The sequence below is a fragment of the Manacus vitellinus genome, unplaced genomic scaffold, assembly GCF_001715985.3.
Source record: "Manacus vitellinus isolate BGI_N305 unplaced genomic scaffold, ASM171598v3 scaffold_30_pilon, whole genome shotgun sequence".
In the NCBI taxonomy this organism is placed as follows: domain Eukaryota; kingdom Metazoa; phylum Chordata; class Aves; order Passeriformes; family Pipridae; genus Manacus; species Manacus vitellinus.
In genome coordinates this window covers 2,062,893-2,082,277 of record NW_021940291.1, presented here as the reverse complement: position 1 = coordinate 2,082,277, position 19,385 = coordinate 2,062,893, and the positions used below count along the sequence as shown (strand labels likewise).

The 19,385-nt window shown below is 37.1% G+C and overlaps 1 protein-coding gene across 1 annotated transcript in view; it reads left to right on the top strand.

Moving 5' to 3' along the window:
* Positions 1 to 764: 764 nt before the first annotated feature.
* Positions 765 to 19,385, top strand: part of CARS1 (cysteinyl-tRNA synthetase 1) — a 32,702-nt gene continuing 14,081 nt past the window's right edge. Inside the window, exons 1-15 of the mRNA XM_018076082.3 lie at positions 765 to 894; positions 5,217 to 5,462; positions 8,213 to 8,304; positions 9,113 to 9,201; positions 9,507 to 9,603; positions 10,058 to 10,156; positions 11,074 to 11,223; positions 12,441 to 12,581; positions 13,317 to 13,405; positions 14,529 to 14,650; positions 16,511 to 16,623; positions 17,137 to 17,265; positions 17,480 to 17,609; positions 17,905 to 18,008; positions 19,000 to 19,097. Coding sequence (XP_017931571.2) covers positions 891 to 894; positions 5,217 to 5,462; positions 8,213 to 8,304; positions 9,113 to 9,201; positions 9,507 to 9,603; positions 10,058 to 10,156; positions 11,074 to 11,223; positions 12,441 to 12,581; positions 13,317 to 13,405; positions 14,529 to 14,650; positions 16,511 to 16,623; positions 17,137 to 17,265; positions 17,480 to 17,609; positions 17,905 to 18,008; positions 19,000 to 19,097 — 1,703 coding nt within the window. The 5' untranslated portion in view covers positions 765 to 890. The remainder of the gene's footprint in view (positions 895 to 5,216; positions 5,463 to 8,212; positions 8,305 to 9,112; positions 9,202 to 9,506; positions 9,604 to 10,057; positions 10,157 to 11,073; positions 11,224 to 12,440; positions 12,582 to 13,316; positions 13,406 to 14,528; positions 14,651 to 16,510; positions 16,624 to 17,136; positions 17,266 to 17,479; positions 17,610 to 17,904; positions 18,009 to 18,999; positions 19,098 to 19,385) is intronic.

The window sequence follows — 19,385 nt, the reverse complement described above, 5'->3', positions numbered from 1 at the left end:
CCGCGCCCCCGTGGGTGCCCGTGGGATGCGGCTCGTATCGTGCCTCGCCACGAACGTAAAGGTTAATGCTGACACGCAGTGATTTGTGGAAAAAAACCTCGGAGCTTCTCGGCACTGAGGGTTGGAAACAGCTGTTCTGCAGCTCGATGGGTTCCGAGAGGTATTTCGTGGCTGCCAGACCGCTCGGGCTGTGCGCCTATCGCCGCGTCCTCTGTTCTCTTTCACCTGCCCCTGTGTCTCCCTCGCTGTCTTTCCAAGTCATCACTGTTCTCCCTTGAGCTCGTGTCTGAACTTCTTAACTTTTCCGGATATTTTCTTTGGTCATGGTTTAATGACGGGTTGTACTGCTCGCTTCCATATGGAAGGAGGGCTAGGGTAGTCCTGTAATTTTTGGCACTACCGTAGCAAATAGAAACTTGGAATACCAGTCATGCAAGTATGAAATATCATTATGGTGTGTAAAGGGTTGGAAATTTCTGTCATTCCAGTTAAGGAACTGTAAATTCAAAGATTTTGCTCCTTTTTCTTTGCTGCTGGAAGTTACTTTGCCCTCTGTTCATCAAAAGTAACATTCCCACTAAAGTGACATATGTTTTCAAGGGATTGCCTTTTTTAGAAGTGTTTTCAGTATCTTAGGAGGAAAAAAAACAAAAACACCAAAGGCTCAGTTCAGGTGCCCTTTAAGAAACTTTTTAATTGAGTTTATAATTAGGCAGATAGCTTTTTCTTCGTTCTTTTTTTTTACCTGCAATTGTTACATTTAGTTTCAGTTCAGGAAAAGTGGAAGTGAAACTGACTGGGCTCAAGTGCCTGGGACTGACAAGCTCTTCCTCCATGTGGGATACCCCAGTCTTAAAAATCTCTGCTCAGCCAAAAGCCTCTTGAATCTCATGTGTGAGTCTTGATAAGTCCTTTGTCTCTCTGTCTATCTGTGCTGTGTCTGGCATAGATGAAGTCACTGCACTGCTTTGGTGGTTCTGAAATGTTTATGGAAAAGGATAATTCATCTTGGCTGAGCAAATAATTGGAATTCCTTCCGAAGGCACCAGAGTGGCCAGCTAGAATAATAAATGGCCAATTTGGAGACATCTTAATAATGAGACTTGTTACATTTGTCTTTTCTGTGTTGTTTTAAATTTGTTGGAAGAGAAATTACCTAAACTAGCTAGTTTACTGCCTCCTTTGTGGTTTTTCGGTATTTACTTTGCTGTCAACACCTTCAAGGAACAGAAATTTTCATTTTCTAATTAATAAAAGTGAAAATTTTCCATGACAATTGATATTGTATGGTCTATATGTCTTGATTAAACTTCAGAAGTTATTTTATGTGCAAATAAAATGGAGAAGCAGTCCTATGCCTTTGAGTCTGTGTGTTGCTGTGGTCTTGCAGACAAATTCCCAGTGTCCTTTAGTAGTCTCTAAAGCACTCCATGCATGGAAAGAAGAATGTGTGACAATTATATCCCCCAAAGAGATTGTACACCAGCAGCTATTTTATGAGAACTGCATTAGTTAATATCTACAGTGGAATTTTTTGGAAACAACTTCGTAATGTTTTATTGTTAACATTAATTCTTATGATTTTTCAAGGTTATTTTGCTACCTCTCCAATACTTGTTCTCTGTGCTTATTTCCTGAATGGAGTAGCTGTTGATATGATTTGATATCTATGGATCATTCCATTCACATGAGTTAAAACTCAGTGTTATGCAACAGCTCTGTAATACTCCCATGTTTCTGCTGTCAAGAAAACACTTCTTAATGCAATGGAGCAATAACAACTGTAGTTTTTCTTTAGTGGGAGTGGAAAAAAATTACAGTCAGAGAGAAAGGTGATTTCTTAGCCTGTTTTCCTAAAGCAACAGGGAAAACAAGTCAGATGTACATATATCCATTGGCCCTTCTCCCTCAATACTTTTTGAATCCATCGATTTTTACTAATTACGTTTAACAGTGGACTGCCTCTTGCACACAGTTGGCTAAGAGACTGAGCAAAGATGGGTTGGAGCTGTACAGGAGGATGGGGATACTGAAGTATATGGGAAGAGGGGATGCAGCACTTAGGAGGTACCAGGAAATACATCAATGGGAGTGTGTGAGGAATTAAAGGCAGTGCAAGACACTGAAGGAGGAACTGAGGGTACAGAATGGTCACAGAAAAACAAGATTTTGTAGATTTACTATTCTCATTTTAGTAGTGATATCAATTAAATCAGAATAGGCTTTTTTGTAAAAGTAGTTGTTACTAATTTCTTTTGCTTGAAAAGAAGTGGTCCACTGCTATATTGCCATCCAAAAAACACTGTTACCACAGTCATTCTTTCTTTCCAGGAGAGTACCCTGTTCTTCATGAGAAAAGCTTTTGTTTTGTGAGCTCAGTCCAGTTTGGAGCTACTCACAAGAATGCCAAAAGTGAGAATGATTTTTTCCTGCATGTGCTGAAATAGGATGCTCAGAGGTATTTCAGAATTGCACTGATGGTAGAATCATAGAATGGCCTGGGTTGGAAAGGACCTTAAAGATCATCTTGTTCTATTCCCCTCCTGTGGGCAAGGGCACCTTTCACTAAACCAGGTTGTTCAGAGCTCCATCCAGTCTGACCTTGAACACTTCCAGTGATGGGACATCACTCAGCACTCTCTCAAGCACAGCAACTTTGCCTGTATCTGCAACTGGCTGCAGCAGAGAGCAGAACACATTTGTCATAGCTTCAAGTTGTCATGTTCTGAAAAGTAGCTGTGGGTCTAGAAAATAAAGTTTGGAGCTCAGCACAGCCTGTGAAATGAATGTAGGACACTCAGATTGGTACAGTGAGCCTGCTGGGAGCTCAAGACTGCTGTGGCTCAGCTACTGCTGCACTCTGAGGAAACCCTGCCAACAGCTGCTCAGCTGTGTTCTTGCTGTGCTGCACATGGTGTGGTGCCCAGTCAGGGCTGTGAGTTTGGGCTGAATTTGAGTCAGGGATCAGTTTCGGCATAAAGATGTCCTCCTGTTAGGTCCCCTGGGCTACATGAGTATTTGATGTATTAGGCTTTCAAGCCTGCTGTCGCTCTTGCAACCAGACACAGGCCAAACTTCATAATTTCAAATATTAATGTGTGTGCCAAGATTGCTTAAAATAATTTTGGTTTGTCAGAGCTGAGCTGGTACTGATACTCACAGGCAGTATTTGCCATCTCTCCTTGCCAAAATTGATTTGTATGAGTTCTGTCATATTTGTTGGATTTGTGTGTAAGTTTGTGCAACTTCCCTTTTAGATTGGTTTGCAGATGTGGTTGGAAAGTGCTTACATTGTTTCGTATTCACTGACTTACCTCCCATTAGCAGCCTGGTGTGTGAATAATGGTCATAATAACCCTAATCATATTTTGCAAATTGAGTGTTGATTTCCTTGCAATAGATCTTTCAAGATCTTTTCTTTGAGATATAGTTTCATTTCTACACAGATCATTCTTGTAATACTTTTTTTTTGGCATTCTCCCTCATATGATTCATGTATACAAAATTCACATTCAAGGAAGACTTATGTCTTAGGTTTCCAGAGTTAATGAACACAACTATTTCAAACTATTTCATGTGTATAAACATGTGAAGTTCTGTGATGATAAACATCAGTAAATACTTAGGAGCGTAAAAAGTTTATAGTAAAATGAACTATGTGAGCTGAAACTGAATCCCATTCAGCTGGGTAAGACAAGCCCATAAGGTCTAGTTATGAACCATTATTTCCTTGTTATTCTTTATTTATACTGAACAGTTATATGGGTAGGCCTTCAGAGAGATTTTACATGAGTTTGTCTTTGCTTTTGTATATGAATCTTTTGTGAACTACTGTTTTTTAAATTGTTTTTTAAAATCATGGATCTTTTTTATTAGTTCTTATGTGCTATCTTATATCATTTATACCCAAAAGAGTCAAACAAAAACATGCTTGGTATCTAGCTGCCATTTCCATGTCATTCTGACTTGCTGTTGGATATTTTAATAATTGATTTCCATATAGAAAACAAGCTGCTCATAAAGCCTTAACTGATGATATTTGGAAAAACTTTTCAATTGTACAGTTCCTCACATCCTTTCATAGCCATCACTTCCCCGTCTCCTTCCATGCTTGCCTTTCCAAGAGTGTTGGTCTGTGAGTACCTCCAGTGCTTTAGGAACTGCTTGTGCAGATGTTCATTTCAGTGTGAGAAGCAACACTTCTGGCCATGATCTCTGTCGTGGTTTGGGAGCAGGGACAGGTGCTCTCACGCTGCCTCTCTCACTTTACTGCCCTATGTCCTTGACTTAAATTACCTTCTTGGCTCACTACCTAAGCAGGATATTGGCTTAGTGTTTATACAGTACTTTGAACATGAACAGAACATTGAATCATTGTAGGAAAATAGAAATGCTGCGTTTACCTAAAGGGAGTGGCTAGCCCCAGTGCCATAACCTCCAAGTGCTTTGTACCCACTGCCTTGCACAGGGCTTGCTCTTACTGTCAGCATCCCCACCAACTCAGAGAGCCTTTTTGCTGCTTCCTCTGTGTCCCTGCATTTGTAAAGATGAGACACAACTGAACCTGCTTTGCTTGTATTCCAAAGAGATCATGTAATTAAAAAATTGTGAGAGAGGAGCAGAATCTAATATCCTTTCTGTTTGTTTGTGTAGATCTTACTCATTTGAAATATAATTCATAGGCTGAGGAGAGAAAGTGGTATAAGAGAAGTATGGGAATATACAGCAACAGCTGAACTTTTGGGTTTCTAGAGCAAATAGGAGTAACCAAGCATTGTGCTGGGAGCCTGCATGTGGGCAACAGTCCTGCAAAGATTCAAGGATATGCTCAAGTTCAGTAGACATATTCACAGCCTAACCTCAGTGTATAAAATTAATTGTATTTAAATATTTGCTGGATGAGTGTCTTAGCAGCGTGAAAAAGAGGGGCTGGTTAGGTTCCCTCATGTGAAGAGTTGTCTCCAGTTTCAGTAGATTATATTTCTTCGTGGAAAGGACTTGTGCTTTTGCCCTTACTACTCCTTGTAATGATGTCTTCAAAAAACTTAAAACAGTGTGAGCATCATCCTGTTAATAGGAAATACATATTTTTCTCAAATTTCTTGTCAGTTGCCAGAGCTAATTTGCAGGGGGAGATGTATACTATAAGGATATATTTTGGTCATGGGATCTCCTTCTTTTAATGCTGACCAAATGTCCTGTGCCTCTCTTTACAGCTTCCAGCTACAGTTTTATTCTGAGCATTAGTGAAGAGGAAGCCAGGGTGAAGGCTTTGAACGAGTACCTGAGCACTCGTAGTTATATCCAGGGGTTCACATTTTCACATGCAGATGTGGAGGTGTTCAGAAAGTTTTCGGGGCCACCTGTGGACCAGTATATCCATGTTGTCCGGTGGTACAGACACATAGAAGCAATCTATGATGGCAGCAGTGAAAAAAATGAGCCTTGTAAACTTCAAACAAGTGAGTAATATAAAACCGGTGGGCAGGTTATAGACTAGCTGACGTTGTATTGGTTTTTACTGCTGAGAATTCTTAGAAGTTCCCTTTTGTACTTTCTTGCACACCTTAAAATTTACAGTATCAACTTGTATTCAAAGTCATAACAACCTTCTTGCATACAAATACTGTGTAATTGATAGAGACTGACCTATTTGAATGTTAAAGCTGTTTCCAAATTATTTTTTTTTTATTTTAAAATTCCTCAGTGTACAGAATTTGATTATGGATACTTTCTTTAAAAAGCTAGCTAGCTTCTGGGTTGTAAAAGAATATGTGAGTTTGGGCTTGTTCCTTAAAATATCAGGATTTGCTCAGTCCACCTTTTTCCTTGCAAGGGTAACTAAATATTAGTTGTATGATATACAAATTCACAGTAAAATAAACTAAATGCTTCCTCTTACAAATGTTATTAACACTGAATTTCAAAAAGGATGTCTGGGATTCTTTTTTAACCCTGGTAATTTAGGCATTGCTGATGATTTGAGGAAATACTAACTGGTTAATCTAGGTCATCATGTAAGCATGGGTGCAGGCATTTTTGGGAGCTGCATCACTGTCCTGAGTTGTTTCCCAATGAGCTAGTCTAATTTAATTGCTTTATAGTGAGATCCTTGCTCAAGGAGTCATGAAATAATAATAATAATAACACAGAGCTGTTGTATAGTGCTTGCAATACCTACAAATGAATGCACAATGTCTGTCATTTTTGCTGCTGGTTGTTGACTAATATTACTTCAATGCCATCTTCTCACAACCTCTCATCATATGTGTTCTCAATTCCTAGCAGACCAGCAGTTAAAATCAGACTGCTGTGAGTAGATTTTGTGTGTGTGTGTGTGTACCTGCAAGTGTTTGTGCTGGTTATTGATTTTCTTTCAGCAGAGAAGGGACCTCAGCTGCACCCCTGGCTCTGATTGCAGATTTATGCCACTAACTACAGTTTGTAGACTTTCATGGATCAGGGTAGAGCAGTATGAGAAAAGGTTACCCTTTTCCTGCCCATGAAATCTTTAATATTAAGTCTCTCTTTCCAAAGGGTTATGTCTTTTTATCTTCCTGATTTGTGCACATGTATCAGGAGTCCTGGAATGGGGTTCTGCAGTGTTCACTGTGAAAATAACACATGAATCTACCACGATTACTAGACCTTGAATACTTTATTAGTGGGGGTTTTTTGGGTGTACCAGAGAGCCCCAGGGTGGACTAGAGCAAATGAACTTCAGTTCAACCAGGGGACAGGCTGTAGCTGGCAGAGGTGTATTTGAACAGACTAACCAGTATACTTTGCCCTGGGTGTCTCTGTAGTGCATATAACGTGACACCTAACTCACAAGCTGGGAACATTAGGCTGCAGTATCTGGGTTTTTTCTAACGTTTGTGTGGTTGTTAGTAAAGAAGGCTTTACAGATTTATCTTTTATTAGACTAACCCACAAAGGCTTTTTTCCCCGAGGGAAGCGTTGGCCACAATTAAGCATGCCAGTGTAATCTTTGTAAATCAGAGTAAACAAATTCATCCCTTGGTGTATGATCTGTGTTATGGATACACTGCTCTTGAGGTATTCTGTTCAGGAATACCTCATGCAATGAAATGTTTAGAATCAACACATGTTTCCATGGATTCATAACGTGAAGATTAAAAGAGATTAAATTTTTTATACCATGAATGTTTACATTACTTGAAGGTTTTCAGCCAAAATATGCATATGAAGATATTGGGAGAAACAGATTTAATGAAGAGCACCCTGAGACACAGGATCAGAAAGGCAATTTTGTTGTCAAAACAAATAGTTCGTATAATATTTTAATTGCAGTTAAAATGCATACCATGAGAATTCCTAAAGACAGTGCTGTGTGTATTAAGCTGGCAAACTTGCTGTATTTTTGAATTTTCTGGTTTGCTTTCCTTCCTTGTTAATGCAATAATTAGTTTAACATCATTACAGCTGTAAACAGCCCTATGCATAGCAAACTGCAACTTTGAAAAAAACCCCTTGAGTAACCCCTCTGTTACTTCTTACAAATTTAAGAGAAAACAAAAACAAGAATATTGTCACTAATATTACTCTGGGCTTTATCAACTCTCTTTAATGGCAAAATGTAGCCTCTTGCTGAACTGGAGCATATTTGTGTTAAATGAGTGTGTTCAAAAATGCCTTGTGTACATAGCAGCACTGTATGATAAAAAGCCTTTCCATGTCCCCTCTCTCTTACCCTGAGTACACATACTCTGTCAATATTGGCTCTAGAGACCACCTCTGGTCTCTGGAGATTTTTTTTGCAAATTCTGTATGAGATCTGTGATACACCATCACAGTAAAATCAGTGGCATTGCAGAAAGCCCAGGACTGCCATAACACTTCATTAATAATTCATTGAATTTGAAAACTCTTGGTAATGATTTAACCGAATTGCATGCTCTTACTTTTATACCCTCTTCCTTGCTGTTATTGGGATTAAAAACTGTGAGGAATTGCAACTTAGAGAGTAGAAAATAAAAGAGATTGAAATAATTTACTTTGGTTTTGGTGGCTTTGTAGGAGACTAACAGAAGTAGCTGGATTACTAGAATTGAAGCTGCTTTGTCTATTTATATGTGGAGTTTTTTTCTTTCAAAATAACTTAAAGATGTGATAAGAAGAAAATGTTAAATTGCAAGTGTGTTTGTGGAAAATGTCTTTTCAGTTTTCTTTAAACTATTTTTTCTCCTAGGTAAAGGCAAACGTGTGCAGCCCCCCTGGTCTCCCCCTGAAGGGACAAAACATTCTAAGCTCTGCCTCTACAACAGCCTGACTCGCAGTAAGGTGTGTAAATGAAAGAAAAGTGGAGATTTCCATAGAAATACAACTAGAGCAGTCATCAAACGTTTGTTTCTGAAGCGTTTGCTCTCTTGATAGTCAGGTCTCTGGGTTGTATTTTGCGGAATGATAACAAGCATGTGCCAGAAATGCTGTATCAGTCAAGTGTTTTTGATGGGCAGGTGTTATAATGCACACACTAAGTGTACACACACTATAAGTCTGTGTCTGTATGTGTATATTGCATAATATATAGTTCCCAATTGCAAGTTGTCATGCAAAATAGCCTGCCTTTCAATTGTAATACACGTAAATGCAGACAGTGTGAGCAGAATAAAATCACAGTTTCTTTCATTGGATGTTGTCTGTGTAAAAAAAGTCTTGCCAATTATATAGTTGTTATATAAACTGGTAAAACTTCTTGTGGTTTTGTTTGAAAGTCCTTTGGGAAACAGGAGATATTAAAAATATTAATGTTACATGGGATGTAGTATCCAAATACCTGTGAACTGATTATACTGTGTAACCTTTTGAAGTGCAAAAGAGAAGCTTTGCAATTGCAGCTTGAATAACACCCTGCCTCGTCCAGATCTTTGTAACCTGATATCTGGATTCATAAGAGTGCAGATGACATAAGCAGCCACATCCTGTTATCTCTCTTACAAAATAAAGCTAGTGGTGATCTCAATTTATGGTAAAAATTTGTTTGAATTATAATCCATGTTTTCATGTTCCAATCTCCAAGTGTATTATTACTGGCCTGAGATCGTGTCTTCAATTTCTTCTGATCACTTTATCTTCTCTTTCAATTAAGGAAATATTTCAGCCTCAGAATGGAAAAAAGGTCTTGTGGTATTGCTGTGGTCCAACAGTTTATGATGCTTCTCACATGGGACATGCCAGGTACTACAGTTCCTTATCATGATATAGGTAATAACAGTGCCTATTGGAAATGAAAGATTAATAGAAAAGAGTACTTTATTTAGATGAGTGTACGACTAGAAAATAAGTTTTTTTAAACTTGATGCTTGAGATTTAAGATTAAAAGCATGTTATAAAATTATGTCACTGTGTGATTAAAAACTTACTAGTAGATGTGGGCGAATTAAAACTGCTGTAAAATGATTGAGATCAAAGTGGTTTGTGCATAGAATAGAATACACTGGAGGTGTTCATTAAAAACATCCTTATATCTTTCATGTTTTTAGGTCATACATCTCATTTGATATCCTGAGAAGAATCTTGAGGGATTATTTTAAATATGACATTTTCTATTGTATGAATATTACAGATATTGATGATAAGGTAATGTTTTTTGTTAAATTGCAGTCTAAAATACTGTACTTTGAGCATGCAAGTCAGAGAGTCACATGTAGTTGCACTTGATAAGCCAAGATAAACCTTACACTTATTAACTTAGACATACATTTTGTACAAAAAGGCATTGATTTTCTCAGTTTTGTAGCATTCCTATGGTAGCAAACCCTATATTCTCATATATAAATGACTGTTGTCATAAATAATGAAGACTAAGTATTTTAGAAAGATAATTTATTTTATTTCCCTGTTGTTGAGATAATTAATTGATTCTCTTGAGGTAACTGTATGGTGTGTTTAATCTGTATTACTGCATGTAAATCTTGGAGCTTGTTAAATTTATAGGGATTCTGAAATGCCTTTGGTATGTAATAGATTTTATTTGCACTGTGTATCACTATGTGTCCCTTCACAAAAATATTTTCATATTTCTGCTTTGTAGATCATCAAGAGAGCAAGACAAAATTACCTTTTTGAGCGGTATAGAGAGAACAAATCAACACCAGATCAGCTACTTGAAGATGTTAGAACTGCCTCAGAGGTGGGCATGATATTTAATCTTTGCTACGTAGGTTCTCACTCAATAATGTAACAAAGCATCTGAAATTGCCTCATGCTTTGCTACCTCTTTCTGCTTGTTTCAGTTATTGCATTGACCTGGTACCACACAAATTAGAAATGTCATTTGAACCGCACATCACTTTGATTTTTCCATTGGTTTAGAATGGATGAATTCTTTAAAAGGCATGCCAAATTTTTGTGTTCCTAGTATTTATTTGTGAGTGCATGTATTGCTCAAAAAGCATTTGGGTGTTTGTGGGTTAGAATTCAAACTTTAAGAGTTTTTAAATGGTGGAATGTCCGTAACATTTTAAAGCTTGGGAGGTTTCCCTTTTGTACCACTGATGACCTTGGAAAGAGCAAAAAGGCTTCAAAGCTTTAGGGATTTAATAAATTGTGTATTCTGGACTGAAGGTGAGGAAAGGTGATTCTCTGGTAACTTTTAGAACTACAGATCACAAAGAGATTGTCATTCTAATTAATTTAATACAGGCCTGGGAACAGGAGGTGTGGAAATTTCGCCCAACTGTCTTTGCCTGACCTAAGCATTGCATTTAATCTCTCTCTGTTTCACATTAAAGGTTATTCTTTGCAGATTTGTGATAAAAACTGTGTAAGTAAGGTGATCAGCTGCATAGAAAATGAAAATAACAGTAATGATGATGATGATGTAGTGATTCTGAAGTATTTCTGAAAAACTGGATTCAGGTGCAAACTAAACTCTTTTGACTACACCTTTATTTCTGATGAGGATGTTTCAGTGATTGATGTAAAAGCTTTTTCTGTGGCATAATGTATTATTCATCACTAGCAAGGTACTATGTGGCTAGGATATTGTGTATGGAACATAGTGCTACTATGCTGCAAGTGGCTTTCTATTTTTTTTTTCAATTGTAGCTCTTTTCAGTTAAATTAAATGAGACAACAGACCCAGATAAAAAGCAAATGTTGGAAAGAATTCAAAATGCAGTGAAGGCTGCTTTTGACCCTCTACAAGAAGCTGTGCAAGCAAAACACCCTGCAGAAGAGATCAACAGATGTCACGAGGTAAGTTTGAGCTCTGTTTTATATTTTATATTTGGCTTATAATTCTTAAGAGGTTTAAAAATAATATTTAACTGGTGGTAATTCCTTGAAACGTTATGGAACTTCTTATTCATACAAAGAGGAATTGTGGGGCTGTGAGCTTTTCAGTACTTTGCATTCAATACAGGAAATTTGATTCTTTAATTCAGCTATAGAGTTTTTGGATGCTGTGTTTATCAATTAGGTTTTTTTTTCTCCTCACACTATGATAATTATTCAGTTATTTTTTACCTTTCCAATGAGGACTTTTCTCTTTCATGTACTTAGACCTTCTCTTTGACTATTTTGTCTTGATGAATTAATTTCAGTGTAGGTTACTGAACCTGCATTTCTGACATTCCAGTACTGGTGGCAGTTTTCTACACAAGTGTTTCTGTCTCTGATCAGAGAAGAAAATATATCCCACAATTACATTTAGTGACAGTAATCATGTTGACTTTACTGCGCATTGGTTCTGTCCCAATAACCAAGTCAGCCAATACAACTCGTGTCTTTTAGTAAATGGTTTCCATTTTGATCTTTTCTTCCTTTCAGATTATTTCTGATAATTTCTGTGGGTAATACAGAATATGTGCTCCCTCCTTGAGAAGAATCTCACTCTAAATTATGGGGTTTTTTTAAAAGGCCCAGCTATTCTAATATCAAGTGCCTTTACAAAAGCATATACTGACCTAACAGAATTTAAAGAACTACTAAAATCTAAGCAATCACATCTTCTGCAGTATATCCTAGTGTAAAAAATGTAATCTTTTAATATAAGATTAAAATGTGTCCTTGCTGATGTTCAAATTAGTCTTTCAGACACTTTTTAGCAATGTGGACAGTAGGGCTTCTGTTAGATTATCCAATAGCAATGGGTGAACAGATAATGTGGTCTAACTGCAGGTCCCAGGTGATGTTTACAGCATACCTTCCAGATGCCAATTTAAGGGATTAATATCAAAACAGATATCAATTATCAGTTTATCTTCCTTTCTCTGATTGTTTCATCTATATTTATGAAGGGCAATATGATAAAAATGTGGTAGAAACATGGATTATTCTGTATTCATAACTAAGTGCCTCATTCCAGGAGTCTTGTTCCTTAAGCAAACCTCTCTGTTCAGAATAAGATCTTTCTGCAGAATTCAAACAGGGCAAGTCTTTGATCAGTTGCACTTTCTGTTATTGTTTTATAGAAACTGTTGGAAGAAGCCAAAGATTTGCTGTCTGACTGGTTGGACACAAAATTTGGCAGTCAGGTGACTGACAATTCCATATTCTCAAAGCTCCCCAAATTCTGGGAAGGGGAATTTCATAAAGATATGGAAGCACTCAACGTAAGTAAACGAACTGTTTTCTGTTCTAAGAGTGTATGTGTTGTGCCTTATAATACCTAGAATATGATTTAGCTCCTTAATAGCTTTCAAGAATTTTCTTTAATATGAGTAGGCTGCTGTTAAATTAGCACCTGTTCTGTTTCCATCCCAGCAATCTTAAATCTGTTGTGCGTGTTATCAGAGTCACTTAGTTGGTGATCAAGTTTGATATGTGCACTCCATGCCTTCCCCTTGATGTGACATGGGTTAATAATCATAAACTGATCCAGAAGTTTGAGATGGAATCTCTCAGCTGCACAGGAGATCCCTGCCAACCTCAGCATTTAGACTGACTACTTGAAAGTCTTCAGCCACTAAGAAGTTATGTGATGATAACAATCAAGAAGACATTTGTCTGTTTCAGATGAAGTGCTGTGTCACATGCAGTGGTTCAGATCAGTGAGGGTTTATTTATTTACCTGCAAATCAGAGGGACTTATTGCCTGTTCTGCCAGAAGAGCTGGCATCTCCTGCAGTAGTTTATTGTTAATGTCACCTTAAAGGCTGAGGTAAAAATGGCCACAGCACATTGTTTCAGAGCAGAAAGCTTGAAATGGGAGTGTTAGATTTTATTAGCACTTGCTTTTGAGTAATTTTTAACCAATATATAACATATATATATATTTAGTGCATATTTACACATGTATAAATATATATAAATATATATCTATATGTAATTCTACTTTTTATCTATAGGTTTTACCTCCAGATGTTTTAACGCGGGTTAGTGAATATGTGCCAGAAATTGTGGATTTTGTGAAGAAGATCGTGGATAATGGCTATGGGTAAGTTTGCTACTGGGTGCTTCTGTTGTGCCCTTATACTGCATCAAAGCCAGAATGATTGGTTTCAGCACTTAGCTGTGAGCTGTTTTCTCTGTTTTTGTGAGCAGTAGTAATCTCTTCCAGAAGCAGTTTTCCATCAAATAAAGAAATTTCAGTTTCTTTTGCAAAAGACCTGTTATTTCTCACGTGGTGAAAATGTGCTATTCCATACTTTTTATGATGTCCTACAAAGAGAGGTTAGATTATTAAATTTATAGGGTGAAATCCTTGTTCATTAGAATAAATAGTCAAAGTCCCATTCACTTGAACTGTGTTTGATTTCTGGCCTTCAGCAAGGGCTTTCAAAAGTTGACACCTGAGTTGATAGCTAGAAATCAGTTGTAAATAGCATAAATTTTTAGAAATGGCAATTGTGAACTCTTTTTCTGCCATTGTCTATTGTCTATATTTGGAAATCAAGCTAATGCTCCAGAAGTCCCTAGATATCATGAGAGATTTCCATCTGAAATTTTGGTGTTCTATTTCTGTTAATAGCCTGAATTTTTTTACATGGGTATATTTTGGTCGTGAATAAATGAAGGCTGTGGTTCTGAGTGCTGTAATTTTTCTTGCATGCTCTTCCTTCAAACATATATTAAAAAAAAAGGGCAGGAGGACTGTTAAAAATTCTTTGCACTGAAGTATCAACATTCATGGTCGTCCTGAAACTTACCTTTGTGCCAGGGCTGTTATGGCTGCAGTGGGACAAAATGAGGAAAGCAAAGGAGTACAAAATGGACTGTGAAACAAATGTGATCCATGTTATATTATTGCAAAATATTAAAAGTCCTAGAGGTATCATAGATGTCTCTTCTCTTCTCTTGTGACGTCTCACCTCTTAAGAGCTTGACAAAAGATGTTAGTTGTTTTCCCTGTCATCAGTTTTATTGTGACTTTCAATGATTTGTCCAAAGCCTTTATGGTAAGACCTTAAAACTTAGGCTCAGCTAAGTCATCTTTACAATACTGAGCAGTACCATACTGGGAGTGGTTTCACTAGAGAACTTATGATAGTGATTCTGGGGATAAAAATCAGTTAACTTAGGGTAGAAAGTTAGCTAAATAATGATCTTTAACTTTTCAGGTATGTGTCCAATGGATCTGTATACTTTGATACTATGAAGTTTGATGCCAGTGAAAAACACTCGTACGCTAAGTTGGTTCCTGAAGCTGTAGGGGATCAAAAAGCTCTTCAAGAGGGTGAAGGTAAAAAGGGGAAATAACATTTCCTTAAGTTGCTGAAGAAACTGATGATGTGTTGGTCTCTTCAATTGATTTCAGTGACATAGGAATCAGTTACTTTCAGAGTTGAATTGTTTACCTGCTGCACTTCCTTTACCAATAGATTTCTTTGCTGAAGTTTTGTGGCTTGAGGCAGTGCTTCCCTGCAAGTTTTTAATTAGAAAATGCCAAGAAATGTTATTTATTCTAGGATGTTTCTGGGGTGGTTTTTTGTTTGTTTGTTTGTGGGTTTTTTCCTTTGGTTAGAATTGTGAATAGCTCAGTCATTTGGCCATAGCCCAGTTGTTTGGCCGCTCATCTGGTTCAGTGTAGGAACAAAGACTTGAAGCTGGGTCTTCCACATTCCAGGAAAAGCTCTCCACATCAGGCTGTGGTTATTTAATGACAAATATGTGGGTTCCTTTTTAATACTGAGAACTGTTTTTACTTTGTAAACTTTATTGTGTTGAACTAAATCCAAATATAGATTTTTTTTGAAAAGAGATATAGCAGAGGATTAGTTTAAAACGCTCGATAAACCAGACTCATTTGTTATCTGCTCCCAAGGTTGTACAGTTTTAATAGCAAATCATCCACAAAGTGTATAAAAAGAATATTAAAGGGTTTTAATATAGCACTTGTACTGGGTGAAATCAGGACACTCATACTAGGTGAAACTAGCAATATCTGAGAGATGCCACTTAAAATGGGTATGATTTTTTTTCCTTTTTTCAAACCATTATAGCTGAAATCTTCTCTGTGAAATAAAAGGTGATAGGTAAACCACCGTCTTTGTGGTAACATAAATATGTCATTTCCACCATGTAACCAATCACTTTTGTTAAATTATGTCCTTTTGCAAATAGTGACTGATGCTGAGTGATTAATGTAACTAGTGAAGAATATGCAGATATCAAGTTATTACTTGTCAGGTTAGCTGCTTTGACTCATTTGTGATGATTATTGTTACCTGGACAGATAATGTAATTTTGACTGTTACAAGCAGCAGAAACACTAAAATGTGAAAGTTGCAATTAATGCAAATAAAAGCATAATATTTCTGTATTTAAAGTGCATAACGTATCATATTCCAAACAATGGAGATTGCAGGTATCTCCACCTCTACATCAAAACTAACTGAGAAGTTTAACATTGACAATCTTAGCCTTAATCTGTCTTGGATTTTTATGCTGTAGGTGGTATTGTTGACCACTTTTAGTCTTGGGCAGTAGTGCAGAAATGGTAAATTCCTTGTGTTTTAAAGATGTTATAATGAGAGTACCACCTAATTGATCATAAGAAGCTAAGAGCACATAATGCATAACACATCTGTGGCAGTAACAGAACTGTAAATGTAGCTATTTAACAGCCATTCTGTGCAGCAGCTGAGATTAGGGGTGGAAAAAGTATCCTATGATCGTTTCGTGTCTGCATATCAAGACAATTGTAGTCCTAATTTGGATCCATCTAACTTTGGAATGAATTGATACTGCAATCTTACTTGTCAATGGGTAGAGGATTTTTTCTTTCTGTATTTATTTTTCTGTAACTGCAATATTGGAATTGTGCCTGCTGAGAGAATGTAGATGAATCTCATGTCAAAACTTAAAAAGCAGTGCAGCTGATAGTTGTCAAGTATCCTGTCAACTAAACATTAATCAAAGTCCCAAAGGATTATCAAGGCTTGATTATGAAGATTTTTGACGGTTCAGTGATTTGGGGGTTTGTTTGGTCTTTTTTAAATTTATTTATTTTTTTTAAATTCACTTCATGTGAGGTACAGCAAGGCCAAAAATCAATAATGCTGGTGTAAAATGTGTATATTAACATTTTCTCTTTTGAAAGGTGACCTGAGCATCTCAGCTGATTGTTTACGTGAGAAGCGTTCTCCAAATGATTTTGCTTTATGGAAATCCTCCAAGCCAGGAGAGCCTTCATGGGACTCTCCATGGGGAAAGGTAAGGACATGGTAATCAGGATTTAGATTTTCTACACTTTATTAAATAGCACAGTTACACAAGTACTTTGCCTCACCTCATATTAACAATGTGTAAATTATGGAGATACTGTATTCAGTCATAAGATTCAGTTGTTAATACTTATTTAATAACTTAGGATGTGAAACAGTCTGTTTGCACTTTTTAAACAGAAGTTTGCATGCAGGCTTTTTGTGGCTCTTACTGGTCATTTGTCCTCTGTTTATCAATAAGCTTTATCGGCAGTAAGTTCTATTTCCTTTTTTTCTCTTGTGATCAAAAATATTAATGTAATTTTTAAAAGAACAGTAAACAGGATAATCAAACATTACAGATGTGTATGCCAGGTTTGATCTTTAAATGCAACAGTTTACTTTTATGAAACTGACACTGAGAATTTTGTTTTTTTGTTTTAGTAGCAGTGTATCCCATTTCTTCAGGTCCGTAACTGCTTAGACAATTGCTGGTAGTCAAGTAATGTCTTTTTCTTAATAGGGTCGTCCAGGCTGGCACATTGAATGTTCTGCAATGGCTGGATCCATTCTAGGAGAGTCAATGGATATTCATGGAGGAGGGTTTGATCTCCGATTTCCCCACCATGACAATGAACTGGCACAGTCTGAGGTGAACGAACTGACCTTCAGTTTCTGCAGTGAAAAAGCAACGTGCTTTGCTTTGGCTGCAACTTACATAAATCCATATTTCAAATTTTAAAACCTGATGTGTGTTTTGTAGAAACACATGTTTTGGTTCTCAGGATTTTATTCTTTAAGTTCTCCTATTTCAGGATGTATATGTAAACAGTATTGAGTCTTTGGGCTTTGTTTTTTTCCTGCAGGCATACTTTGAAAATGATCACTGGGTTCGGTATTTTCTGCATACTGGCCACTTAACAATTGCTGGCTGTAAAATGTCCAAATCTTTGAAGAATTTTATTACCATAAAAGATGCACTGAAGAAACATACAGGTAAATATTACTTTGGAATGTGAATACTTTTGATGTGCTTCCAGTGGTAACTGTTAATTTTGTTATTCAGTGTAACCTCAGACATCTTTCTTCTTCACTAGCTTCAGAACAGGTTCCTTGTTTTTCTGTTCCTTGTCAGTATTATCTGTATGGATAGTAGAGTTCTTGCTTTTTTGGTACATGTAGTGATAGGAAGAATTTTAAAAATTAGGTTCTTAGCCACTGCAGTACTGGAGGCCATAAAAATGCTTTAGGTTATGATAATTTTCCTTGTTTATTTTGAAACTCCTAATAGCACGACAGTTACGGTTGGCTTTCCTCATGCACTCTTGGAAGGATACACTGGATTATTCAAGTAATACCATGGAGTCAGCTATTCAGTATGAGAAGTTTATGAATGTAAGTAAGTTTTCCATTCCTTCTCCAGCTCTAAACTTTGCCTTGTCATATGTGTTTCAAGGAATAGAATTCCAAGGATATATAGGCCTTATTTCCTGGCTGAGTTTGCTTTCTGAATTCATCAGGTGGGATGTCACAGTGTTTGTTGAGCTACCACTGAACGCTCACGTAAATTCCAGATTGCTACATTTCTCTGCAACTGGGTGCTCTTTCCCAGTTTTGACATCTCTGAACAGCTTGGCACTTACACACAAGATTAGTTTCTCAGCTCAGCTTGCTTTCAGAACTCAGTCCAAAACACTCATAACATGTCTACCAGATGAGACTTTACACAAATGTAGCCAAAGAGGGAGTATCATTCCCACCTTGTCTCCACACCACATACATTGAGCATTTACCTCTGTGCCTTGTGGGCATGTGAGGGGTCAGGCACAGGTCCTGTCCTGCTTAGTTTGAAGCCGTAACTGAAACCCATGTTTTCCAAAAGGATGCTTTACAGCATTTTGAGATTGTTGAGCTTGGTCTGTCCAGCTGAGGCTATTCTGTCTCTTATGTAAAATGTTTGTTTTGGGCCACAGAATAGGTTAAAATGACTTCTTGCCAAGCTGGATGCCCACATGAAACAGATCCTCGCTATAAAGCCATTTTATTCTTCAGCTTCCATTGTTAGCAACAAACTTTAAAATCTGCCATAAGAACTGTTGCCTCGACTTTTTAAAAATGATATTATGAGCAGCTTGCTATTAGAGTATCATAATGTATCATGCAGTGACAGAGCCAAGAGACAGGACTGAATTACAGCTCAGCTGTGATTTCCAGAGTTATGCAAAATGTGTGAGTTTCCTTGTCTTGATAGACTTTCAGTAGTCCTGGCTGAAATGCTGTTGAACTCACAAAGTTTAGAAGGCTGAATAAGAAATAATGCCCTTTGGTAGTAAGTACTGGTTATGTCTAATTGAAACTGATTTTTAGCTATATTCTTCTTTTATAGGAGTTCTTTTTAAATGTGAAGGATATTCTTCGAGCTCCCACTGATGTGACAGGCCAGTTTCAGAAATGGGAAATTCAAGAAGCAGAGCTGAACAAAAAGTGAGTGGAGCATTTCTGCTTCTCTCTGGATAGCCATTGTGTAGCTACATGTTTAATTTTTTTTTTCCTTACAAAATCACTTACAATGTTTATAGTGATATTTATGTCTGTAGCATTTCCACTGCTCCTTCCAGCTCTTTACAAGCAGTCAATTTAATCTTGTGATAACTTTATGAAATAAGATGAAATTGTTAGTTTCCCTTTTGTTTATATTAAGTACACTAGCATGCCTCATCACACTGTTTGTGAAGGGAAGGAGAACTTTTTTGTTAGATAGCTGTCATTTTC